The sequence below is a fragment of the Chanos chanos genome, chromosome 13 (assembly GCF_902362185.1).
Source record: "Chanos chanos chromosome 13, fChaCha1.1, whole genome shotgun sequence".
NCBI lineage: Eukaryota > Metazoa > Chordata > Actinopteri > Gonorynchiformes > Chanidae > Chanos > Chanos chanos.
In genome coordinates, this window is record NC_044507.1 from 12,212,811 (window position 1) to 12,240,187 (window position 27,377).

General features: G+C 42.8%; 2 protein-coding genes across 3 annotated transcripts in view; both read right to left on the reverse strand.

Moving 5' to 3' along the window:
- Window positions 1–20,507, reverse strand: part of LOC115826250 (CASK interacting protein 2) — a 48,258-nt gene extending 27,751 nt beyond the window's left edge. For both annotated transcript variants that reach the window (XM_030789994.1, XM_030789993.1), the window contains exons 1-2: window positions 20,286–20,507; window positions 17,728–18,342 (exon numbers count right to left, since the gene is read on the reverse strand). In XM_030789994.1, coding sequence (XP_030645854.1) covers window positions 17,728–17,821 — 94 coding nt within the window. In that variant the 5' untranslated portion in view covers window positions 17,822–18,342; window positions 20,286–20,507. The remainder of the gene's footprint in view (window positions 1–17,727; window positions 18,343–20,285) is intronic.
- Window positions 20,508–21,677: 1,170 nt separating this feature from the next.
- Window positions 21,678–25,256, reverse strand: st6galnac2 (ST6 (alpha-N-acetyl-neuraminyl-2,3-beta-galactosyl-1,3)-N-acetylgalactosaminide alpha-2,6-sialyltransferase 2). Its single transcript, XM_030789680.1, has 8 exons — window positions 25,200–25,256; window positions 24,996–25,167; window positions 24,399–24,555; window positions 23,856–23,994; window positions 23,588–23,691; window positions 22,609–22,692; window positions 22,391–22,490; window positions 21,678–21,857 (listed from the first exon to the last, which is right to left on the reverse strand). Exons 1-8 carry the CDS (start codon window positions 25,254–25,256, stop codon window positions 21,678–21,680), a joined length of 993 nt encoding a protein of 330 aa, XP_030645540.1.
- Between the last annotated feature and the right edge of the window lie 2,121 nt (window positions 25,257–27,377).

Here is a 27,377-nt window from a genome sequence, read left to right on the forward strand (position 1 = left end):
CTCTCTCTCTCTCTCTCTCTCTTCCTCTCTGTCACTATCACTCTCCCCCTTCCCCTCTGTAGATGAGGTTCTGGGAGTGGATCCAACCTCCACACAGCCACTCTCCCATGGGTCACATGACCCTAAAATGAGAGCGTGCTGTTTATGGGTTGTCACAACAGTATCTTCATTCATTCATCTGCTTCTGAGGAATGCATAGGGGATGCATGACCAAATGCCTGTGTGTGTGTGTGTGTGTGTGTGTGTGTGTGTGTGTGTGTGTGTGTATGTTGCTGCAGAGCACACATCAGCACAGAGGAAAAATTCTAATTAACCTTAGCACTGTCAGGCAGATCTCATGGCTGTCTGCTACTGCACACATACACAAATGGAAAAACACACACAAACACACCTAAAGTGAGACTCTGTCTCCACATGTACAAAATCACGAGGCCCTCAATTCAAGAGTTTAGAGGGAATGAGACTCTTACAGACTAATGTTTTGGCATAGTCCACACCAGCTGCATAGGAAGATGAGCACTGGTAGTTCAGATGACACCCTCACAGGTGGCAAGTGCGACTGGCTAGCCATTGCTGGGATACAAGATTGCTTTCTGAATGCTGAAAGCATTCCAGTAAACCAGCCAGGAGCCATCCAACTGAACAACACTGTCCCTTTCCAGGCAAAACAAAAACGCCACTTCATTAACCTTTGACCTTACTCTGACCCCTGTGGTCAGGTCAGGGTACAGTTCACTGTTAAGAGGACAGAAGTATGTGTGTGTGTGTGTGTGTATAAGGAGGCGGGAGTTCATGAGGCCACTAAGTCCTTTGATCTATTGCTATTGTAGCCTTAAGGCTATTAGCTCTAGGAGACAGTGCTGTCGATTGGCACTGCAGGACAGAAGCCATGCAGTCTCTATGATAAGTGCACAGAGGGCCTGATAGCCAATAGAGCAAAGGTTTCGCTGCCTATCAGACATTATCAGTCAATCTATGGACAAGCACCCCACAGGATAGGACGCCACAGACTACAGCAGGATTCCTCTATTCAATGAATGACAACAACAATAGCTCAACTTTTCAATGAGTATCTATTCAGAGAGAGAACACAACCCCCCCCCCCCCCACACACACACACACATACACACACACACACACACACACACATATATACACACACGCCCATCACTGTGACTACAGCTACAACATCAGTTTAAGATAAGGGCACACAAACACAGTAATACTCTGGACTATTGCTGGCATCAGCTAAAAATAGAGAACACACATTCAATGCTGTATATGACTTTTTGTTTTCCACATTCTCCAAGTTTCACGAGCACGGGACAAAATCAGTTGGCATTTCTCTTTTATTTAAACTCATCCCTAACCCTTGAATCTCTCGTTCTTCAGCAGACCTGAGAACAACAGAATCAAAACTCAGTCAGTGGCTGGGCCACTCTCACAATTTCATGGGTAAAGAAAGGGCTAGAGGAACCCCGACAATGTCCTCTGCTATTGTATGCCTCCAGGCGCCGAAGGTGAGTCAGCCAGTGATGACCTCTAGGAGCCTGTGTTTGTTATCTGAGTTCCTTGAGGTCAAAGGGCAAGTCACAGAAGGGGATACGGATTGGAGTTTGAGCGAAACCGCAGACTCCGGATCCGCCCACGACACGCAGACGTGGTGACGGCTCTGCGGCCTGCTCTCTTTATGGTCCTGTCACGGCCAAGAGGGCTCTTTTTAAGTGACCAAAACAAAAAGAGTCTTTGAAGTGAAGCCTTATACCATTGTCCCTCCCCTCCTGAAAGGGCCTCTTCGCAAACCAAGTTACCTACGATAATTAATGAGATACTTTGAAGCACCTCATGTCTTCCTCACGGAAACTTCACAAAAAAGTCTAAATTTCATTTTGAAGGGTATCATCCTCATATTTCCTACCTCTAACCCAAATGGTTGGGTCCTCTAGATCAGTTGAATGACTTCTCAATATGAAGCTTCTCTGAAAAACAGCTTTCCATTTTCATGAGTCATACTGACATCCCATTGTTCTCGTATGACTAGTAAGCCGGGCCTTTCTCTCTCTCTCTCCTTTGGCTGGTTATGGAAAGCGGTTGCAACGCGGCTAAATACTGCAGCAAAAAAAAAAAAAAAAAAAAAGTCCCCACCAAGCTTTCATCTGCAGCACATTTGTTCAAAGCTATTTTTGATGCTGTTTATGGAGGGCCAAAACTCCGCCTGTTCTGGTTACTACATTGGTAAGAGTCTAACAAAATCTCTCCTGAAAAAAAAAAAGAAAAAAGAAAAAAAAAGAAAAACTCCAAAAGGGGAAAGTATAATATAGTATTGCCTCTTTGCCACAAGAATGCAACAGTCATTGGGAGATTTTGTGACAGTCTGCCCGTTTGCGAGTTTTTCCCTCTTGGATGGCACACACCTCTCCGAGTATAGGCCCGCTACTGCGGAGCAACAAGCTGAATCTGAAATGGTTGTAAAGAAAATCCTCAAACTAAACTTAGATAACCACTACCAGTATAAAAAAAAACTATGCAATTATATGTGCATCCATAAAATGGGGGGAAAAAAATTGTAGGGAACGCCTTGAATAGTTTCTCCATTTCTGCAGGACCAAGGACCAAGCAGTAAATATCGAAAAAGTGCAGATCATCATTTTTCTCTGGCTCTCCTAGCATTGAAGTTTCACAAAGTAGGCAAAGAAGTCTTTCTCAGTTCATATTCAGAGGTGGAAACTGCTGGAGGAAAATATCATGCGCTTCCAAGCAAGTCCTTGTTTAAAAAAAAAAAAAAAAAAAAGTAAAAAAAGAAAACACAAATGAACTCCAGCAGTTCCACACGTGTCATATTGGAGCTTCTACATTTCATTGGTTTGCTTAACTTGTACATGCAAGTGAATTCTTGGACCAAACCTATGACAGTGATATGATGGACAGGGCAGTGATGTCACTGAGGAGGCAATGGAGCCTCTTTGGAAGCATCTCAAGCATGGACTCCCAGTGAAGCTGGCACTTTCTTGAGAATCTATGTCTTAGCCTTCAATAGTTAGACTCCTATTTATTCAAAAATACTGCTTAGACAAAGGCAGTAATATCTCCATCTGCGTGACTGTTTTAAATCATGACATGCCGGATTGTCTCGTTCAGCTGTATAAGGTTTTGTTATCTGTCTCTAACCATATTTTGCCTCATGATGCTTACAATGGAATCTTAAAAGAAAACACTCCGGATTGCCATGGCTACCACGTCTCCAATCACCAAAATGAAGTAAAGCATTGTGAACTGAATGTACAGCTTGTTATGTCTGACCTGTAAACTGTGATTTTCCATTGCGCCGACTTTGCGAACTCATATGGGAAAATGCCCTCACAAGTTTTTCATGACCTCATAAAGCGACAATGGCCTAATAGACAGACATCTTCCTCTTCTGTAATTGCTACTGGAGTCAACCTTGTCTGTTGATTAGAGGGAAGGAAGAGAACCTTTTTACACATCTTACAGACTGAGGGTGGGATTGTTTAGCATCTGTAGCAGCAACGTTTGAAGATTTGAGTGGGTGGCCTTTGTTTTAAAGATAGAAGAATGTCAGCGGAAATCCCAAATGCAGACCAGAGGTGGCAGATTCCAGGGAGTTCACAGCAAGGCTCCAGTCCAGGTTCCCTGGCACTGGAATAGAGGGGTCCTGGAGAGAGTGTGTTTAGCTAAGGAAGGAGGAGGACGGATCCTGCCCCTCTTATCTGCTAAGTAAATGAAGCTGGCGACAGCTTCTCTGCATTGTGGCGTTTGGCCTTATCGGAGAAAATGACAGTATACAAAGAAAGCTTTACTGGTGCCCTGCTGTGTTTGCACATAGCCATAAAGCGACACCAAAATGAGGACAGTCCATCTCTAAAATTTAAAATTGTAAATTCTGATGGGCACTATAGTGTAGTAGGCTTAATCCAGAAAGAGACCACCTGCAACAGATAAGGATTGTTTGTTGAATAATATATTTGTGAGGTCTACGGCAAAGACTTAAAAAAAAAATTCCTTTTGCGCCGTCTCCTCATACTTCAATCTTGACCCGCATGCTGAACTTTCCTGGTTAGTTGCAAGACATTATCTGTTAAGGCGGGAAAACAGTCTGTGTTTTCATTTCTGCCGCTTACAAACCTGAACTAGACAACCAAGCAGCGAGTTGTGCACCTGTCCGATTACATCACAGGAAGCTAACACTGGTTTATGCCAGGCTGTACTTTAGTTTATGGCCACATCCTGTCAGCACATCTGCCTCTGACCCTCCAGGGTCTATGTTTTAAAAAGTATGTGTTTTATCACAGAGCTTATGCCTTGGCTATGCCTACTGAAGATCTAAACACTATCTTGAGGGGATAATCTTCAGCAAGGCTGAACTTCTAAAGCACTTTACATGCTTGGTCTTTATCAAGCTCAAGTTCCTCAATGACATGCGTCAACATTCAGGGCTTTTGCGCTCTCTCTTATTCCCTCTCTGTCACTACGTCAGTCTTCCATTAATGGGGGGGAGGGGTCTTCCCAAACGCTCATGCTTGGCTGGGTAGAGACAAGCCTCATCTCAGTTCACCTCCAATGGCTTTGGTGGTCCTGCTTTGTTTACTTGTTGTTTTTCTCCGTGGGAGGATTGCACCTCTCTTTGTAAGCCACTTTTCCGGTTCATTCCATCAGATTCCAACAGAGGTTGGGGGATGGGGTGGAAGGAAGGGCACTAATGTTCAGGAGGCCTCGGAAAGGAGGAAGCTGTTGGAACCGGAACTCTGGGTGTGAGAGTGAGTGTGACCTCCAGGAGCTGTCACGTCTAACCTGGCCCTGACATGGGTGAGGGGCTGGAGGTGGTGGCAGTGGGGTTCTGTTGACACAGTGTGCAGTCAGGCTGTCAGGGACAAAGCAAGAACCAGAGCTGGGCCCCCTCTGACACTTCCTTTCCCAAAGTCCATTGTTCCACCGAGCGGGAACGTTGGCTATTGTGGCTGCCGCGATCACCCCACCCCAGCTAGAACTTGTGAAATATTAGCAGGGCTCTCTTCCACGCTGACTGAGAGGGAAGAAGAGAGAACAGGAGATATGGTGATCAAAGAAGTGGGTGAGATGCTCCTGTGGGCCAATCTTACTGGTCTTACAACCCCCTTCAAATTCTCCACTTCCGATTACCTGTATCTTTCTTTGCATATATTCCGCCTCTATTTGTTCTCTCTCTTTCTCTCTCCTTCTTTCCTTAAGTCAGAAAGGAGGACTACAAAAAAAAGTAAACAATCTTTATAGAGCAAACTTAATAGAGCAAAGAAACAAGCTTTGGAGTCACAATTCCAGGAACACAAACCACGGAACTTATACTAAATACACAATTTCAATAGTATAAAAACAATCTGTTCCACCCTAATCCAGCACCACTGGTTAGCAGATTAGCCCCATCCCTGGTAGAGCCTGCCAAACGGCTGCAGAGACAGATAACGCTATTCACTGGCCTTAACATGAGAGTAATGGAGCAGGAAGGATGCCAGTAGAGACAGAGCTATCACACACTTACACCTCTCCACACAGGAATGCACACTATACTGAAGGGACTCTGGCCTTTCACGGCCCACGCCTCTACGTGGAATTAGTCACGTCACCCTCTTATCGCTGACAGCAGGGGCCTGATAACCTAGACGTCAAGAGTAGACGTGAAGATAACGTCCAGCGTACTTTATCCGGGTAATATCTGCCTTTTTTTTCTTTTTTTTTTTTTTTTACTGTCCCACGTCCAAAACAAAACAGAGCACGCATTCTTCACGAGGAATGTCAACACGGACTGTCTGTGGAACATCAGCAGAATAGGAGCAAGGGCCTAACTTCAGTTCTTCACCGCAGAATGGGGGGTGGGGGGGGGGGTTTGGTCCTTCTCAAACATTTGTTGATCTTTGATAGCAGCCAAAAACAGAGTGTCCTCTGGGTTAAAACTAAGAGGGACGGTGGTCCTTAGCAATCTGTACAATACTATTCCTATGCTAATGACACCAATTCCCTAATTACAGCGAACAAGGCCGAGGGTTCAGGTGAATGTACTCAGCGGCCAATTTACAAGGTTAATACAGTTCATCATTGACGTTTTGCCGGTGTAATTGTGAAGCACAGCTAAGCAGAGATAGATGGATATCTGAAGTGCGTTCCATGCAGCAAGACATTCAAAGGTGTGACTGAGGTTTGAGAGCTGGCGCCAAGCGGCATGTGTAAATGAATGGCCTGTATATCTGGGCCTGAAGGAGTGTGTGGTTACATGGGCAGCCAATCAAGACCACTAAAACAAACACACTGCAAAGTTCACTCCCCCCAAAACACACACACACACACACACACACAAAGTGTAATGGTAGGACTTGTAAGCCTCAAGGCAGTCAGGCTGTGTTAAAAGTTCATCAGAGAGTCAGTCTGGGCTTTTGACCTATATTTTAAAAAACAGTTCACGACTCAGGTCACTGCAATCAATATCTGCGTGGTCAAAGTTTCCCCAAAAGTGCCCAGCCGTGGCAGTTCCCTCCAAACTTTAATTCTTCATGTGAGGAAAAAAAAACTTCTCTCTGCTATAAAGAAGTATCTGCTCTTAAGATCTCTCGGCTATAAAGTCTTAAAGTGAAAAAAAAGAAAAAACTGGGGGAATTAAAAAACAGCCTTTTCCACGGGACTCTTGCATGAGGGTACAATGTCTTTTCCACACTGTTACACAAAGCACCAACACACAACACAAAGCAAACAAATAAAATGACTAAGACGCTTGGCATTTCAAAGCCTGCACAATGGAAATGACCAAAGATCGGACTTTTCTCACAGACAGAGAACAAACAACATTATGTTCTTTCAGCTCTCGCAAAGTTCAAAACGACACATGATTTCTGAGTAAAATCGCATAGATTAGATCCTATCATTTCATGTCCAGTTTGCATTTCCTGCCCCGTGTCAAAAGTCTTGCTTAGATCTACTGTTTTCTGGCAAACGGCAAAAGAAAAATGAAGTGACTGCATTTTCTCTTGCGACCACTGAACTGTTTATGAACATGGCATCATCAGAGAGATTCATCCAAAAGAACCTAATTTACTAAACTGAATTAAGGAGTCTGCACACACTTGGGTTCAAGCGGTTCGACAAGCAGCAGCACTGATCACTTTCAGTTTCCTCAAGCTCAAACCGTTTAGCTCCTGGCACAAATATTTAACATACAACAAATCAACGTTTCAAATATAACAAATCATAAAACTGTTCATTCAAAGGCTGTTGGAACTATGGAGAGAACGTCTGGTTGGCTGCCTTTGCCAAGGCCTGGGCCCGCGGCCCCTGGAAAGCCATGCGCGTCCAAACCAAACACATTCCCTTGGTTTTGATGTCTTTACTAGATGTATCCTGGTTCCTCTTTAAAGCTGGAGAAAAATGAACTGGTGGGGCAGCGGAGTGGGGGCTGTCAGGCGCTCATAAATCAGTAATCTAAGTGTTGGTGATGCGTTTCGCAGCTCTCTGTGCCTCGGGGGTGTTGGTTTGCATGTGCGTGTGCGTGTGCGTGTGTGTGTGTGCGTCTGTGGAGTCCCACTGTCACTGTGCCCGCTCAGAGGCTAATGGCAGCGTGTGAGACTGAGCTGCGGTCAGGCCGTGTCACGGAGGACCGGGAAGAGCGAGAGGCAGACTTTTATCTCCGTGCCAGTGGACATGGGCTCAGCAGCTGCAGGGCAGGCCACAGGGGAGAAGAGAGGCCCGCGCGGGTCGGGACTTTATCTGAGCAAGCAGAAAAAAAAACAAAAAAAAAACCACAGATCACCCACCGCCATCGCTTTTGTTTTAAGGGCTGAGAGAGGGGAACCGTTGGTGCTTATGCAAATCTCCTTAATGGAGATCGAGTGTCCTGAGGCCGATGTTAAATAAAATAAAACATAATGAAAATGAAACAAAAAAGGGAGAAAGAGAAAGAAAAATGGGGAAAAGAAGGTAAGGTTTTCTTTGGCACCGCGAGCACAGAAAAACATTCCTGTTTGCAGTATGACAAAGAGGGGGGAAAAAAAAGCCTTAAATTATACATGTGCAAGTGAATGTAACCGCAGCTATAATTTGATAGAGCATGAGAGCAGTTTAAAGGCTGTTTCAAAACAAATTATGGACGTTTGGTTAAAAAAAACCCAAAAAAAACTACCAAACAATCTCTGATTCATAAAGAAAAAAACTATAAGACAACCTTGGATTCTTAAGGTCCGTCAAATCTTTATATATATGCACCTGTCGGGACATGTGAAAAAAATGGTAAGGACACAAATCTGGAATGTCTATTCATGAGAGAAATGCTGAAACAAGCAGCCTTACCCACAACCCAGCTAACATTTGGATTACAGTTCTGAATCAGGATTGTACAAGTGATCTATGCACAAAACCCACTTTAAAAATGAGACCAAACAGTTGTCGTTTGTCCACATCTTATTTTGTCTGTTTTGTCTCAAGCGGGGATCGAGAGGGGAAACACCTGTCTCGGCCGGGGTGCTTTCCACTGGAGCCAGTTCACCCAGACAAAAGAGCCAGAGCCATCCTGGCATGTTGTAAGGAGGCTGAAAATAACACTGGAAGTGATGGAGCACTGAGCAGGTCCTCGAACAACCACTCAATAGAACATCATGACGCCAGGGAAACTACACTGTGTATTAAAGGTCATGCTCTGGTCAAAAGTTGTCTCGAATGTGAAGGTATAACACGTCTCAGCACAAAGACAGTATCAACTGACTGACTGAATCAGTACACTATGTGTGATTTAACAGATCAAAAGAGAAAACATAGAGTTTTTCTTTGCTTTTTCTTTTTTTTAACTAAAACTAGAAGTTTAATTAGATTGTGAGGAAAAGGGAAAGCTGGCAGCAAGTTTTACCCAAACACAAATTTTTGAACCAGTGTTGATTTTTTTTTTTTTAAATCTCTCATATCACTACAGTTTTCTTCCTATCTCTCTCTCACTCTCTCTCTCTCTCTCTCTCTCCTGTGTGTCTCTCTCCGTCTCTGTTTGGGGCAGCTACAGAAGTTAAATCACTCACAGTAACAGAGTTGTCTTCTCAACACTCCAGATAATGTAGCTGGCTGTAACTCAGTGCCCAGTGTGAGTTACGGCCCTAGCATGGCCTGCTGGTCTGTCTCCTCACAGCAGCTCCACGCTCTGGGCTGGAACAGGCAGATTTCACTACTGAACCCCCCATTCATGCAGCCTTAAGCCACTTATCATACTTAACTCAGAGATTCAACACTTCAGTTCTTATCCAGAGTGACCTACATAAAGGGCACTTTGATAAATCAACTAACATAAAGCACAGGGTTCTGTGGACACAAGATGAACTGTAGTTACACAAAGTTCTAAAACAAGTTCTTTCAAACTCCACAGTTGCTTTTAGCTCCAAAATCACCTTGTTGTTAACGCATTTCTATGAAAAAAAGGCGGTTATCTCACAGACGTTCGACATTTATACCAACTGAAATTGCCATTTTCATTTCACCATTTCTCTTCTCTTTGACAGGTTTTCATATCACCAGGGCAAAGCTTTGTATTAACCCAGAGGTGTTTGCTCAAGCTGTCAATAAGGGAGAGAGTTCAGGGACAGGAAAGCGAGTTACGTAACAATAGGCTTTTTTTTTTCTCGACGGCGCGGGTTTGCCTGCGCAGGTGGAGTGTTTCTTGGGCGGCGATGCATCAGGATGCAAAACAAAACCCCAGGGCGAGCCGGAGCTCAGCTCTTCCCCAGATGACAGCTGACGTGGGGAAACGCGGCTCATGCAAATCGACCGATACGGCCACATCATGCACCAAACCCAGCTGGCCGCACGGAGAGAAGAGCACAGCCAACATCTGTGACGTAAAAGCACTAGATGAATATAAAGGAAAATAAATGTTTTTTTTTTTTTGTTTTTTTTTTAGGGCTGTCATCTGGTCAAGGGAGGAGGGGGTTAATGATTAGCCAGGAACATCACCATGTTTGGATCTTTACTAGGGCTGCGCTTGTGTGTGTGTTTGTGTGTGTGTGTGTGTGTGTGTGAGAGAGACAAGCACTTTGTCTCCTTTGTTTTGACCTTAACAGAAACAGATGAAGCTGTACTGGTTCTTTACTGAATTGCTTGTGACTTGATTCAAATTAGTTTATTGATGGTAATCACAATGTTCACGGAAAGCCACGAGTTTCGGTAAAGCTCAAAATACATTAAAAATACATTTACACAGGCTTTGTAGCTCTCAGATGTTCTAGAGAGTATTTTAAGTTTGCTGTTTGTCCTGCAGCCAGAGTCAACTAGATCTGATAAAGAGAAAGTGGACAGCAATGCGATGTTGATCCAGCTGGAAGCTGCTGACAGGTTCTAATTCACATGGCCTCAACAGATTTCTAAATGGAAAGTTCTGCTTGTCACTCCATTCCAGATGACAGTGATTGACAGCAAAAAAATGTGGGCAGGTGCTTAGAGAACACAGCCTATGACACAGATGGGGTGGAGCCAAAGTCTAATGATCAGCTGATGATGTAGTAACTGTCACTTATCAATCACTTGAAAACAAAGGGGTAAGGGGATTATTTTAAGAAACCAGAACAAATTGAAAGCACTAAAAATGTTAATATGAACTTGAGATTAGCACTTGGCTTCATCAAGAGCACTTTGAGGGAATCAGATCTGGGAAACAAGTAGCAGTGCAGTATTTTCTGCCCATCAGAACTCAAAGACTTTCTAGCTTTGGGAGGATTCTCTCTCTCTCTCTCTCTCTCTCTCTCTCTCTTTCTCTCTCTCTCTCTTTCATAAACACATGAAAGAAAAGGAACAATACAATAGCAAGTGTTTCTCACATTTTGTTCCCAGGATGGCAGGAAACTCACACCCCATCCTTTGGTCGTAATGGCCTTTTCCTCTTGTTCCAAAATTTTCATCTATTTACCCAGGATCCCTCCCCTCAAAATCCCCTCATGTACAGTAAGCACGCGTTGGACGCATGTGACTGCCCATGTGGGTGCATCTGTGGGGTGTGTAGGATCCACACATTTAGTACTGGGGAAATAAGGTGACTGATTAACAGAGCAGTGTGCAGCCAGTGGAGTTCATTTCATAGCCTCCTCTCTTCTTCTCTCCTCTTCTGTTTTCAGCTCTGTTCCCTCCTGTCCTTTGCTCTTCTTTCTCAGTCCTAAGACTCTTATCCCTTCATTTCCATATGAAAAAGAGTTGCACTCTCTCTGTCATTTTCCAGAACTTCAGTCTCTCCACGCCCTTGAAGCACGCAACAAAGTATCACATTTATCAAACATTCTTTCTGAAATTTCTTGTCCTCCTTGTTCTAGGGGACGAACCTCTGTTCTGAGATCTTACAGTACCTGCTGGATAGATTCAGCCTCCTTCAGAACAGAAAACGTTAACCCCCGTGAGGCAAGCATTCCATTACGATGACATAAACCCATTCCATTCTTCTCTCCTCATTCAAGTTCACAGTGTTATGTCGCACCCGGGACAATGGCTGGCACACTCAGATCTGGAAACATTCCAGCAAAATCTCACTGTGAAACCCTATTAAGCCCAAGCTCTCTTCAGCTGGGAATCATAAGTCAGAGTTTTACAGGGGGCCCCAGTTGGCCCAATTTCCCCTATATGGCAGCAGATTCTGCTTCAGCGGGGTTTAATGCCCTGAGCCCCACGTCTCAGTCACAGATAGCACTGACCATTGGCAAAAAAAAGGGCTTAGACATTAACTGGTCCACAGCAGGAGTGCACTTAGGTGTAGTTGTTTTTATTTTTTTGTTTTTGTTTTTTTTTTTTTTTTGCTCAGCAGTCTTAGCGGAAAGCTGGATGTACTTAATATAGTAACTTTCCACTACATGTCGAACCCAGTCAAAAGAACCAAGCGGTGAATAGACACGTTATATGCCAATTATACACTTAAGCAAATGTGGAGCTGTGTGGAGGACATTTTGTCCGTCTAGTTTTCAGTGGAACAGGGAGAATGTTCTCTGGTCATGGCACTGGGGTCGCAAAGGCTACAAAAAAAAAAAAAAAAAACACATTGAAAAATCGTGCAATCATAAAATCTTGGCTTTTGTTGAACTTTTAACCGCGGAAGGCAACTAACAAACACATAGCATGCATGATGAATTAGGAACAGAATGGCTAGATAAGCAGCCAAAAATCCATGCTGGGCAGAACCAAACTATATGATAGATTTAAAAACAAAAGTCGACTTATTGACAACTTACACCAATGGAATACAGATGTGAAACTAACCGTCTTTTCATTGGTGATCTCTTGTCAGGATAGAAATGTACAGACATGTTAATCATAACTGTAATATGTTTTATATCATTTCCGGAGGTGATATAGGTTTAAGAGCAGCACAGTTGGCAACACTGGTAGGTTCTATGTGAGTAAGATTTTAATATTGCATAAGAGAAGGAATTCGAGTGAGAAAGTTCAGGAAGAGTTCACCTGTGTCTAGACTTTCGCAAAGAACCGAAAGCAGCTGTCTGGAGCGTTCCACTTTTTTGTGTGTGTGGTGGTGTCAATAAATCTGTAAATGATTCTACCAGCGAGGCCTGGTTATTCCTTCAATAGACTTAAACACACTCCATCATTCTGACGCAGCGTGATAAAGTAGCGAGAGGGAGGGATAGAGAGAGAGAGAGAGAGAGAGAGAGAGAGGCAGAGAGAGAGAGAGAGAACTCTTCCTCCTTTCCCAGATCACCTGACAGGGTTTGATAGAGGTAGAACAGTTATGTAACGCCACCACTGCCAAATTCTGAGAAACGTAGGGTCATGCTTTTCCATAATCACAAAACATGCCACAACATAAATGCTGGCCATATACCTTGGTATACCATTAACTATGCAGACTTACTTAATCAAACAATCGAACACCACCATAGGGACAAGTTATTGTTTTGCATGGAAATACTACAGAAATATATTGCATTGCAATACTCAACGAGTATGTCTTTTATTTTATTTTGCAATGCTCTTTTGGTAAAATAGTGGTTGTTTCAGTAGAAGTTGAAGTTAAGAGTCTTAAAACAGCTGTCTGATTTAAACCAAACAAGATGATGACGGTGACAACAAAAGTGACCAAAAAGTGAACATATTCAACGAAAGTATGTCGGTACTTTTCTTTCTTTTTAACTCAGGTCCTGTAAAAACTCATTTTTCCATATCTGTGTAAAAGTGACCTCTTTGAGACAGACTGCAGGACCTGTGTGTTTAGCAGGCCAATTAAACATTTAGCACTTGACCAGCAAAACTTCCAAACAAACACCAGCCACTGCAACACAGACACAGCATCCCACGCTCTCTCTAAGACACTTTAACGCTAACCCTTCAATATGCTCTCTCTAAATGACAGAGAAAATCTCTTGCTTATTACCCTCCTCTATTGCTTGGAGGTGGAAGGGGGAGGTGGAGAACATGGGGAGCAGCACCAAATAAACTTTTGCAGTTCAACCACAAACTAATGAATGAACAAAGATTCTGAAGGATTATTTGGAGGATCAAATGAGTTCAGTGTTACTTAACGAAATAAAACTGTTGTCATTACAAGAGGAACGTTATGACTGTCTATGAGTGAGGTCCATCTGGTACCACATCTGTCCCAGATGTTCAAAAGGAGAAACAATGTGAGAAGTTAAAGAGTGCCTCATCTGCGTGTCTCCCACAGCAGCTGAAAAAGAGACCATGGGACAGCTCCATAGTAATCTGTAGCCTAGTAGAGGCACTCCTGGATGGAGCATTAACAGAGCAGAGAGGACATGCAGAGGCTTTAGCCCATGAACACTCCACCACAGCAGAGCAAACGTGACTTGAGAAAATGATAGAGAAAATGAACGGTGCAAACTTCTCTCCAGAGCTTGGATCTGCTCCATGTGAGTACTGCAAACTCATTCTGCAGTGGGTGACAGCTTGGGTTTTGAACACACAAACACACACACACAAACACACACACACATGCTCGCGCGTGCGCACACACACAGACACAGACACAGACACACACACACAAACACTGATGATTAATTCAGGGTAGAGGTGTGATCAATACAGAGCTAAAATGGATACAGTGGCGAGGTCTGTCTGTCTCAGGCCACTGAGCCCGACAGCTGTGCTTTACTCCTGCCACCCCATACAGCCTGGACTATCTCAATTACTCTCCATAGACACCCATAATGACCCGGTCTGAGCTCACAGCTTTTAGGGATCAGTAATGGAACATTAATGGGTAGACTGAGGACATGTGGAAATTACTTTGATCAGAGTGTGTCTCATTTAAAAAAAAGGCAGAGTGTTTTTTTTTTCACATAGGGATGCAGGATCCCTCACAGTGATTCACAGGGAACTGGACTAAAGCTCTAAACCAGTTCCCACTGAATTGTCATAAAGCTTAGACAACAAGCTGTGAAATATTTTCCAGAGCACAAACCACAGACACAGTTTCTAATTAGTTTAAACATAAGTGATGAGCTGGCCGCCAGTCATTTAAAAACCGGACAGTGGAAGTCAAAACAACTCACAGGCAGCCAATAAGAAGCTCCACGCTGTGTCAATCCTAAACTGACAGATAGATGAGTCTGTTTACGCTAATTCAGAGACAGTCATTTCACATCAGTCTGGAGGCCAGACTATTCATAGTGTTGTAATCCCGCAGGGGAACAGCAGGATATAGCCAATTTACAGCGCTCAGATAAAGAACTGGAGAAAAAAAAAAACAAAACAAACAAAGACATCTGTAGGATCTTCTGTCTGGCGATTGTAATAAAATGGGAGTTATATCAGATTAGACCTCAGATTTAAACAATGATCACTATGAACTGTCGAAGGACATTCCAGCACAATGTAACCAAAGGGTCACACACATGCAGAAATAAAGCTGGCATGATCATCCAAAGCGACATTAACTATACCCACACTTTCAAAACAAACAGCCAGATTGACTAAAGCCTCTACTTAACTGAAAGCAAAATTTAGTGACGGTGCAAACCCTGCTCAAGCTACTGGTAACGCATAAGTCACCCGTCATCTAAATTTTGTGATATATGTAATAGTCATGAGTAGATCAGTCTCTCAGAGAACTACTGGAGGTGCAGCTGGAAAGCACTGAGCGTATGATAAAGATGCCTTGCAATTTCAAGGGTGCACTGGTAGACCCTTCCTCCCCCTGTTCCCATAATTCCCTTTAATCTGTCTGAGCACCATCTGGGTCTTCATCACAATTTAGGAGGGGAGGGGGGCTAGACCTGAGATCACAGATGTCAGGAGAAAGGGAGGAGTGGATGAAGTGATGAGAAAGAGCACTGAGCATGTTTGCTGCGCGGCCCGTGACAATGCTACAAGGCTGGCTTAGTACGTGCAAAACATCTAAGGTGACAAACAGAGACGACTGAAGGATAAAACAAAAGCTTGGGGAGGGGGGGGTTTGTAATCCGACGGACCGCAGCGCAGTCTCCAGCAGGTCCCTCGGGGACCAGGACAAAAGCTCTCGGGACCAAAGGGGGCGGACGCATGCCGAGCTAGGATAGTCAGCTGGCTGGGCCAGCTCCAGCCGACGGTGCTGAGAGCGACAAAGGCCGGGGCCTTTTCAATAACGACTGTATGAGAGAGTTTACGACCTCCAGGTTGACAAAGGGAGACATTATGGAGCAATTACTCAGCTTGCTCTCCATTGACAACAATGAAGAAGCTCTTGGCACTTGGTTTAATAAACAAAAGACTAGGTACATGCCTTAGGGCTTGTCCCCCACTACCTCTCCACTTGAAGCATGAGGGCTCTCTCACTCTGTGTGTTTAGAGCCAGAAGGGTCTAGAACAGCTGAGGAGCTGATGGGTTAAAGAGCTAGTCTCCCAACTGGTTTAAGGCAGCAACGTGGAGCTGACAAGACAGTAAGACCTCATACCTGAAGATCTGGTCTCCCTCACAGACACAACTGTAGCTGGGGACATGGGGAGGGAGCAAAAGACAGAAATAAAGAGAGAGAGAGAGAGAGAGAGAGAGAGCACACTCCTTCAGCAGACAGGACAGATAATCTATCTCTAAGATTAACACTGACGTTTTCCAAAAAAGAAGCCACGTTCAGTTCTGTGCTGTAATTAGCATCACTTAAGGATGGCTTCACACCAGCACTCTCTTGTTAAGGGTTATTTAAGGGTTATTTTAGAGGTAAACGGTAATTTTAAGGTTAAGGTCGATCCAGGTGTGAAGCTGTAGCCTAGATGCCTGCGTTCCACCGTGGGAGAGTCGACCTGGTCGGGCAACAGCAGGCGAGTGTGAGATAAAGAGCGTGTGTCTCCGCAAAGTTCTCAGGTGTGTGTTTGGAGGACTGATGTGTGACAGGCAGAGTCACTCAGATTTCACAAAACACTTCCACCAATCTGTATATAAACTCTCATGCAATTAAAAAGCATGGTAAAGTTTTGATGGGTCAGGCAAATGAATGTTCAAAGACATATCGGAGAGCCTGTTCCCTTACCAAGTTTGAAAAGTGTACCATAAAAACACACAACCAAAATTGCAACCAGCGTACTCAGAGCCTTAAAATGAGAACAAAGAGTTAAAAAAAAGAAAAAAGGAAAACCTTTATTCAAGAAAAAAGGAAAACGTACTTCAGCACTGTTTTTCTCATAAGGAACAAGCCTTGGGGTCTCTGAGGGACAAAAAAAAAAAGCCAACGCTCCACCCCACCGTAGACTCCCAACAGACCACATCACAGAGAACACAGGCTTCCCGTAACATCAGGCTGATTTCAAGTACATCTATAATGTGGTGCAGCCGGCTCTCTCTCTCTCTCTCTCTCTCTCTCTATCTTACCGTACGGAGATAAAAGTACAGGGCAGAGTGGAGTCTGTAGATGCTATCAAACCTCTCTGGCAAGGTGTTTCAAAGAACAGACGGCTGTACTTGTAGAACATGAATTCAGACAAAAGATAAACCCTACGTGAAGCCTGATTGGAGAGGAATGGGTGAGTGGGTGGGTGGGTAGGGGTGTAATTTTGGGTCAGATGGTGGGTGTGAAGAGGGTTTCAGGTTTCCTCAGTGAATAAGTTCATCTCGGTGGAATCACTAGAGAGCTGGATTATACTAATCTCCAGGGATAGATTTCACCAGCCACACAGTAGAATTCTACCCGCTATAGCTAAGGTCTGACACACTGGAATAAAGGTCTAAGGTCCAACACCAGCTTCTGCACACAAAAATAACAGAAAAAAAAACTTCCAAACATGAGTATGTTTGTCGCTCCAGCTGTTCCACTGCTGCACAGTGAACATTAACTGTCACTATATGATTAATATAGCTAACAGTATGAGCTTAGCATCTTGCCACATAACTGTTTGAGTAAGAAAAGTAGCTGATGACTCAGCTGACATGCACCGTGTCAGGGTGAATAATGCTGGCACTGATATTTGAAGGCTGTTGGTCTGTCACTGTTTTTGGACACGAGCGGCATCAGCAAAGGAAGGAAAAAAAAAACAAAACAGAGAACTTTGCAAACTGTTTGTTTAAGCACATCTTTAACAGAAATGCCCTTTCAACATAACTGTCCGTCTCACGCTGGAAATAAATAAATAAATGCAAAAAGCTATCTTCCTATTGTTTTATGGACCGTCTGTCTATAATCCAAATCTGAAACAAACATACATACAAACAAACACATCCAACCCAACAGCATACTTTATAAAAAATCTTTGGGAGTCCTGTAATGGGACTGGTTGGTTTTATGGGTATATACTCACTGCTTCTGTTGGCTTTGAGCTTGGCCAGTAGTTTCTGCGTAGAGGGCAGGTCTCCATTTTTCACTGCCTGCAGCAGATCCTGCTCTTTGCCCATGGTCTACTGAGAACTGCCCCTGTGCCCCTCAAAGAGTCCAGTGTCTCTCCCTCAAACTTCCATTCGGTGGCAAAGCACCATAAAGCTGTTTTGTTTCCTGAATTGTGCGCTTCCACTCTCTCTCTCTCTCTCTCTCAACCACTCACAAGAGGTGGTGAGAGAGAGCTTGACAAATGAAGAGACTGCGTGCTGGTGGATGTCGGGATATCCCTTCTACGGTCACGTTAGCAAAACTAGAAAAGCACCGATTCAGCTCTCTCCCTCTAGCAACGGACCGAGAGGAAAGAGATAGAAAATCAGTTTTTCAGTTGAGTTCTTCCTTTGATTTTTGGTTTATTTTGATTTTTTTTTCTCTCCTTTCCTGGTTTCTAACTTCCGCAGCTTTTTTGTAATGGGTCTGTGATTTGGTTTGGATCCTGTATTACGCTGGTTCTGGACGTGAAGGAGTTCAGCTGATGTTGTGGCCAGAACACTGGGATTGGTGGAATGTTGCTGTTTGGAAAACAAGACCAGACCAGTGCCTGAAAATGTAAAAAAAACAAACAAACAAACAAAAAAATAAGACAAACAGTGAGGTCAACACGTCAGAACAAAAGGCTGGCTTTACAGCAATATAACAATACACGCAAAACCTTCTTCTCTGGATTCAAGTAGGTGATCTGAGTACATATCTGGAGGCAGATTCAAGAGTAAAGTCATGAGCTTTCCATTAATGTGATGCCAGTTTAGTGATAAAATGTTTGAAAATTAATAGGAAATTGGAGCAAAGGAATTCGGACTGTTTTTTCTTCCCTCAGAGAATTTCAGCACCTGAATGCAAGCCTTTGATGCAAAACGTACTCAGGTCTTAGTAGGCAGTTTTGTTCGCTAGAATGAAAGCAATGAAAAACTTAAGTTTAAGGGAAAGCAATAGGTGGATTTACTGTGCCTCGGCTTAAGCTGAACTCAATGTGGGATTTGTCTCAGAATTACCCTTCATATTAAACCTCTCTCTCTTTTTCCAAAGAGAGATTGGCACAGTGCCTGGTATTACCCCGTTTTCTATCCCGCCTTTGAGAGAAATGAGAGAAGTGACCTGTTCTTTTCAGGAAACGAGAGGAGTAGAGGAATACCGTCTCACACATATACACACACAAACACATCAGGATTCTCAGGTCAGGTACAAGATGTCGACACCAAAGGCATGTTTAAACCTGTGTCACCTAGGACACTCCAGAGGCCCAGTCCAAAAACTTTATGTCCGTTTGTGATTCGGGGACAATGCATTGTTTTAACAAACGGTAGCCTGCACACTCTGTCATAGTTCATGGTGTTTTACACATGAAAGGGGCTGTTTAAGCATTCACTGCACTTTTTTGTGATCGTAGCTAAACTACATTACATAACGCTGCCCAGTTATGTCTACACCGCACAGAGAGAGAGAAACACACAGGGCGTAAGCAAAGCTGTCAGTCCGAATAACAGTGATCATGTCCTCCTACTATTGCCCTCAGACCAGAGCCCGTCTTATCATGCTAATTCGCATTGTTGGCAAGTGTTTTCAAGTGAGGGTGCAGTGTCCTTGCGATACAAGACGAGTATTTTGATTGACCGCAGAGGTGAACTTTATGGACATGCTGAGTAGAAAACGTGAGCAAGTAACCGTAATTTAACGGTCAGAGAAATTTTAATATAACAGAGAGGCCTCATTCGTCAATGTAAAACTGGAATCAAAATGACAGGACTCATGCAACAATACTTTATGAGGAGGCGACAGGGATTAGATGAAACGAGGTAGCTACTTAATAGCTAAGTAGCTAACTAGTAACAACAATCCGTCAATATTCATTTAATTTCCCGTGCAATTAACAATTTTGTTAACTATGAAAAAAAGATGAGACTAGTCATATCGGATTGTAACGTTTCTCAAAAGTGACTGAACATGATACCAAACTAATGCCCACTTTACCATTACGATAAGGGAAATGTTATATCTACTGGAACTACCTGCTGGAGATTCCCTAATTTACGCAGTTGAGTGGAATGAGCTCAACACAGTTCACTGTAGTCTACGTTAGTTACACTTAAAAGTCACAAGGGATGAGACAGACAACAGAGACATTAGGCTGCTAAAGTTGCGCGTTTAGCGACTGGAATATTAAGTTGCTTTTGAAAATGACCTTCATAAAAGTGTAAGTATCCTTGCTTGCTTCCCCTAACTTGGTACACGGCTTCTTTACAAACATGCATCTCAACACGTCGTCACGGAATTGTTTCAATTCGCACGAACGGCCGAACTTTGTGGGCAAAATCATAAGCAATTCAGCTAGCCAACTATCAAAAGACAGATCTTTGAAAGTGGCATAACGGCTAAGACCTTGGGCTATTTTTCAGAGGCTTTAAGAATGGTTATTGAATATACTGAATATATGATATGGTAAACCATAACAAGCCTAACCCTGGTTTAAACGCACACCATTCATACCTTCACTTTGTTGGGTAAAACGTTGAGTGTCAGACGCAGTTAAGTTTTTGAAGCCAATGCTCATGCAGCGAAGTCGTCTACCCTCCGTCTCCCACGTAACTCAAAAAAGTAATTCAAAAGCGAAATGTACTCCTTTCCAAATTTCAAACTCCCATCACTTTCTTATGATGAGATGAGCATGAGATATAGAAATAAAACACCTTTACAAGGATTATGTACCCCACCTCGTCGCGAGAACTCCGCTTGGCAACGATTTACATTGTCAATACTACGCCAGACCCACTCCAGCAGGAGAACATTCGGCCCTCCCACAACAGTCTTCTCCCTTTTCTCTTTTCCCTCTCCATGCTGGAGAGGTCGCCTGCAGAGTATTGGCTATGTGCGCCCCATCCGTGGAGGCCCAATCATCGTCCAGGAAATTCTTTTTAATCCACGAGAACGCAGTTTATTTTGCCATGTCGGCTTGCAAGGTTTGAAACATTTTAAATCACGTCACATTTTATTATTTGAAATTAGGATGAAACAAACTTTCTTTCATTAACGCAATACACTGAACACAAAGTGAACTGGTCTTGGGAGTGAAAACGGGATAAGTAGAATGAGATTTTATTCTTTGCAAAAGATGTATACAAAATGCTACAGACTATGACAAAAGGGTGAATCAGCATTGTCAGGAAACGAGTGCCGCATTATTAAAATCCTTGATGAGCAACCAAACTGACTTTGATACGGTCCCTAAACCAGAGAGTTCTGCTGGAGAAAAATCATGACAAGAGAAAGAAAAAGACTAAAGACCAGAAAAGTGGTTACAGGAGCCTACACCCTTCATTACAAACATAAAGGATTTTGTGTGTACTCAATATCTGTTATCAGAGCTGGAAAACCACAACAAAACCAAAACCATCTTCCTTACGAGTGAAAGGCACCATTACACCTAGAGTGAATTTTAATCTTGTTCTAAGCAATTATCTTAACAATACTACTAATTGAGAGGAAAAAACATAACTCCAAGATATTATGAAAACAAAACAAAGCAGCATCTGTAGCAAACAGGCACATCACAACCTGACTTCTGCAACAGTAATTATTAACTGAATAAGACAACCTTGTTGTTTTGATCAGAAAAGGCTCTATTTATTCCCCTCTGTAAGACAAATAATACTCAACAGCTCATTTCTGGAGTTTCAAAGTCAAAATTCGACAGAACATTTCTAGAGACTTCAGTGCACGATCAGTGGTGTTACTCTGTTCTCCAAATAAAAAGTGAACAAAATATTTTCCAGAATGGTTTGAATTCTCAAACAGACCAGGATACACCTTTTTTGTTTTAAGCACATCACTGTCACTGAAGTGTAAACAGTTGAGAGCATGTTCACAGTTTGCTTGCTTTCATCAGCCCCTGCTGTATCTTTGATAAAGCCATATGAGTTTTTTCCAGTGAAGAAACTCCCACAGCCAGCTTTCCATCAGCAGGTCGTGGTTAGCGTAAAAGTGCAGAGGCTTTTTCACGGAGTCATAGTAGTGGTCAGAGAAATCTCCATAGTTCCGTGTAATGAAGCCATATGCAGACACCTGAAAGACAAATGATTAGTGGGCGGTTACCATTTTACTCTCCCACACGTTTTAGTTTTTCCCCAAGTCTACCACTTCTTTTTTTTTTTTTTCGGTTAAGCCCAGCGGCACTTGCTTGGATGACCTGATTCAGGGATGTTGTGATTGGGTTAACCAAAACAAAAAAAAGGAAGATGGAGGGGGGGGGGGGGGGGGGGGGGGATCACTGCCACAATGCATTAAAAATACACGTCTCTCCACCGGACCCCATTACCTCTTCACTCTTTACCAATAACCCCCCCAAAAATGAGCCAAGTATGGAATTCACTAGACACCTGTGTTAAAAATCAACAGATTTGATCAGGTGAACTTATGTTATTATTAACTGTTGGGATCCATAAAACACTTTATTTAAAAATTTAAATTCCATTTCATGTGAATAAAAGAGAGCAGGGAATCTCAGTCCTTCTGTGCTAGCTGAAACCTGTTTGGGCAACAACAGGTTTGTTTCACTCTCCTTGGTTAGTTTCCACAGAGATACAGTTAACACTGACCTTATCACAGGTATGTAAGGCAGTCAGTAACATCAGCGCTCCTGTGCTCGGCCTGTAGAGATTGCCATACCTCATGTTTAACAGAGGCGAGTTCAGAAACCTGCAGAGCAACATATTATCATTAATCCATGGCACATTACTAATCAAAAGAGGTACTTTTCACTGCATTGCGTTACTGTCTTTAAAGATTTTAAATTGGCCCCGAACTTTCATCTCACCTCTTGGTCACATACTGAATGAAATGTGGATGAAGCATTCTGAACTTGTCTGTTGGTGGTTTGTATCCAAAATACTTTGAGGGCCTGTTTGTTTAGATGGAGGACACAGAGGAGTGTTAGACGGAATTCAAAAGCCTGTTCTAGTAATAACAGTACAACGCTTCATGTAGCAAGTCATATGGCTGCTCACCGACAAACATTGAAAGTAATGCAACAGCACCCCCTTCTGATCATTGTTTTAACTGCAGTGACGGGGGAGGGGGGGGGGGGAGCGACAAATGAATTTGGGCCACAGTTCAAGGTTGAGGGAAATCAAAAGAAGCGATGGACAGTGATGTCATAACAGGTTTAACAGGAAACTGCAGAAGGTTCCACTTAAAAGGAAAATCAGCAAGAAATCAAAAGAAAACATTTCTTTCTCTGGAAACTTCAAAAAAGCCCTCTACAGTTACAGTGCTCCGAACTGGCATCTGTGTGCGTATAAAACATGTCAGAGTGTTTTTTGTGTTTGAATGCATTTGTGCTGACACGGATACTAATGAATACAACAAAAGAGTTTCACAGAAACCATATCCTCTTTTGTCACTTCTACCACTAGTTTAAAGCAAAGCCAGTTCCACTGATAGATTTCTCTGATATTCCTCCCTTTCCTTTTTATGCCTGCATGCCCAAAAGAACTTTTTCCAAATGAACAGCTCTTTATTCCCAAATGGAGTTAAGTCTCCCACTTAACTTTTATTCAAGTTACTTATCAATATCCTACAAAGTAGGACTGCACAATAACAACACTCCTAATCTTTTCTCCTATGGGTCAATCCTGTCTTGGCAGTGAGGTAACTAAAGTTTCCCAGCTTGCTGAAAGAAAACTTCCGTATAGCCCACAGAGCTTAAGTTTTTTTTAGGAAATGTTTTCTTTCTCTTTTTCTTTCTCTCTCTCTCTCTCTCTCACACACACACACACACACACACACACACTCACCAGTCTCCTTTATCTTCTCCTGAAGGCACTGTTGTTCCCTGAATGGTAGCAGTAAGCATAACATAGTCCCGAATGCTCACTGGAATAAAGATATATCGAATATCCTGTGGACACAGTATAAAAGATTGTAAGGAATTAATAATTAGCTTTAACTTTAGAAATTGCACAACAATTCCGATTAAAAACAAGGAGTAGGTTTCTCCAAATCACAGAGGCTGAAGAATCATTGACTGATGGAGATTTTGTTTTGTTTTGTTTTTTGAATTACTGGGGTCCGTGGAATCTCCCTGAACCCGTCCCAGTGATACGCCTTCAGTGAGTGTTTCAGTGTGTTGGTGGTGAATCCATAAAATGATGTCCTTGAGCCCACATCTTCCTCAAATCCCTTTGTTATGGCACCATTGACTCTTAAATTAAACACACACACACACACACACACACATACATACATACAAAAAACCACAAAACAAAAACAAATACCCCCCCCCCCCTCAAATTATTAAATTATTTATTAGTATATACTTTGTGTGTGTGTGTGTGTGTGCGCATGTGAATGTGTGCGTGTGCGATTTTTTTGGCATCTGTTTATAGACAAATGTTATATAAGACAGTCTGGTGTAGATGAAATCAATGTAAACACAAGTCAATGTGCCTGCTGTTCTACCACAAAGACTAATCAGAAATGTAAAAGAACTGATTTGTTGGTCAATTTAGTTGTTCAGACAGATGGATGGATGCATGGTTGGGGAGATGGATAGACATATATATGGAGCCATGAATGGACAGTTTGATTTTGACAGACTGCACATACCTAAACACAAAATGATGACTGTCGATGGCCTGTCCCTGTCCGGAACCCCTGAGGATGCCCCCGTTACCCACCACAGCACACGTCACACACTGATCTCTTGAACCCCGTTCAAACAAACGACTGCTCGATGCGTTATTCAGCAGAGACAGGGCAGAACCTACCACTGTTGCACACAGGGACAGAGGACATAAGCATGTGTGTGTGACGGCAAGAATGAGAGAGTAGCAGAGCACTTTACACTGCAACAATGCATTTTATAAGAAACACTCAGTGCTAAAACATACGGACCACAAGTAAAAACTCTCCCGTAGCAACACACAACACATAATTAAACAGAACCGACAAAACACACACACACAGCGATTCCATCAACCCAGCCGTTTTTATCAGTCCTCTGAAATCGATCAGGGAAACTAGAGCAGCTGTTTCCCCATAAAGCTACAGCATATATAAGGCTTTACTTCAATTCGGTTCAAACGCACAGCCCGTCAAGACCTTGACCATAACTGAATCAGGTCTAAGCAGCCTTGGGACAAAACACTGCATCTCTGCAAGAAGAGGGATAGCTATCCATAGGTTTGAGTGATGATGACTTACCAAAGGCAGGCAGGCCTCCCCAGCCATAGGGAGGCGGCGCATTCTGATGTCGATGCCATTCAGATTCACTGAAGCTCCCTGCCCACTGCAGAACAGGTATGGAGAAATCAAAGCTGTCTTGGGCGAAGCGATCCTGTGTGGCAGCTCGTCTGAGGGAGCAGTATGGCACGGGCTGGGAATAACAGGAGAGGGATTAAATCACACCGTTTCAGCTCCATTAAGGGTCGCCATCTGCAAAGCAACGTCAGAACTTCCCGTCATTGCTCTAAAAGAATCAAAGAGTAAGATGCTTTTCGTTTAGGGCTGGATTCCTGCTGCTTCTCCATTGTCTCTGAGGAATGTACACATGAAACAGGAGCGTGCATTCCCGTGCCCAGAAGAGACATGTAGATGTTGTCAGAAACAAAGTACAGCAGCGTTTACGGCAGCGTTCCCCAAATCCAGCCCGCTGGGTTTTATTTTTAACCACCCGTTCTTGTCACTTTTCAAGTAAAAAAATAAATAAATAAAAAGATCAGTTTCTAATTAGGAAATGATGGCAAAAAAGGATTTTGACCCTCAAGGCATGATGTGTAGCCCACCTCTAAGTGCATCTCTCCCATCCTTCACAGAAATTGCTCGTTTGATTTTCATCCTCCTAACGGTCCATTTTCAAACAAGGCACGGACAAGTACTTAAGAGCAACTACCACCTCAGACTAAACATGCTCGACTGTGATACACCTTTATATTACTGACCATTTAATCACAGCATAGCTACAAGTCCTTACTTAAAGGTTTTAGCTTGCCCACCTCTGGTTCTTCATACAAGTTTGTGAAGTTCTTGTGGTCCAGGATTTGAGAAAGAGTGTCATATGTATCTGCTCTGTAAGACAATGTTGTAGTCATCAAATTCCAGACTAGTAATGGTAAATACAAGTGTTGTTAAAAATAAATAAAATAAATCAAGGTTGCCAAGAGATTTGCCAAGGCAAAGAGTGAAACCTGTCCTGAAGCAGAACAATAGCACGCACCTTATGCTGTTTGGCATGATAACAACATTCATTCACAATACCAGGCATTGTTTTATTACCATTAAGCTTAGTTACTTTTTCTTACGGCAATGATTTCTCACAACCGAAAGGATGTCCGGTTAATTCTAACAAGAGAACATTTTCAACAAATTTTTGCATCCCTTCAGGATGCAAAATTTTAATCAAACACAATAAATATTTACTACTTTCTGGGTATCGACTAGATATGAATAAAAGAGATCAATTAACAAGTAGTTGAGAGCCATAACATTAGATTTCTTAGGACCGTACTATCTAACATACCTTTCAGAGCGTCTGCCTGCCGTGTTAAACAATATGTGATGTTGCTCGTAGATAAACGTTGTGAAGGCGACACAAATTGCTCCCACCAGCAATTTGCGTATCCACCTGTGAGACTTCATGATTGTCAGCCCTCAAACAAACTGAAGCAGAAATCAGACAGACTGGAACAGAAAGGCGGTTCCTGTTTCCCACAACTGACGACGTTCGTTACACAGATCAAGTCACTTTGTCCAAGTGTCAATCATTGTCATTGTTGTAGTTTAGCAGCTCAAATGCTTGTTACGCGCGATAGCCTTTTGCCGATATTGAGATGGTGTCATATTTGAAGAATGTGAGCTGCATATGCTTAAATATCTCAGAACTAGCAGCTCTTGATTTGTAAAGTTTGTGCTTCAGTGGCGGGAAATTGTAACGTTCATTGTGTGTGGTGCTATTTTATACGTCATCTAATTGATATGTCTATTGATGGGTAAATGTGTTAGTCTGGGAAAGCTCTGCATTCAGTCTGGAATTTATCTGTACAATAATTCAGGTGAAAAAAAAAAAAAGAACTTGATGCCACATCAGTATGTCCACCCTGAAAAACAGTGCAGAGATCCTACAAGTTAGTCTTAGATGACAACCGTGTAAATTATATTCATTGTATTCACCATGTCTTATCTCAGTATGGAGAGCACTGGAAATTATGGTAAAGGAAACAAAATCTGGAATGATATGTATAGGTTTATCCTAGATTAATCATGTTTTTTGTTTGATTGTTTGTTTGTTCGTTTGGTTTTGTTGTTGTTTTTCCCCAGCATCGTGCCTTGTTGAAACATTTCTGTACATGATGATTTGTATTCCAGTGGTTGTGATGGTTGGGTTTTTAGGACTGTATCAGTTTGGATTCTCAGCAAGAAACAGATTATAGCCTATAGCCATATCTTGTCTCATTCAAATCATGGCCTCAAGTACACCCGTGGTTTACAGCTACAAGGCCGCTAAAAGTTATCACGTAGAATCACAGCGGTCACAGCCATACCTTAAAAACGTCGGAGCAGTTCCTCGAGACAGGCAAAGGTCACAGA

Coding starts and splice junctions, on each gene's coding strand:
- st6galnac2 (XM_030789680.1), bottom strand. CDS start 25,256: ATGACGGGAAGTTCTGACGTTGCTTTGCAGATGGCGACCCTTAATGGA. Junction 25,168..25,199: donor CCCTTAATGGAGCTGAAACG/GTGTGATTTAAT, acceptor TGTTATTCCCAG/CCCGTGCCATACTGCTCCCT. Junction 23,995..24,398: donor AGTCATCATTTTGTGTTTAG/GTATGTGCAGTC, acceptor GTTTAATTTAAG/AGTCAATGGTGCCATAACAA.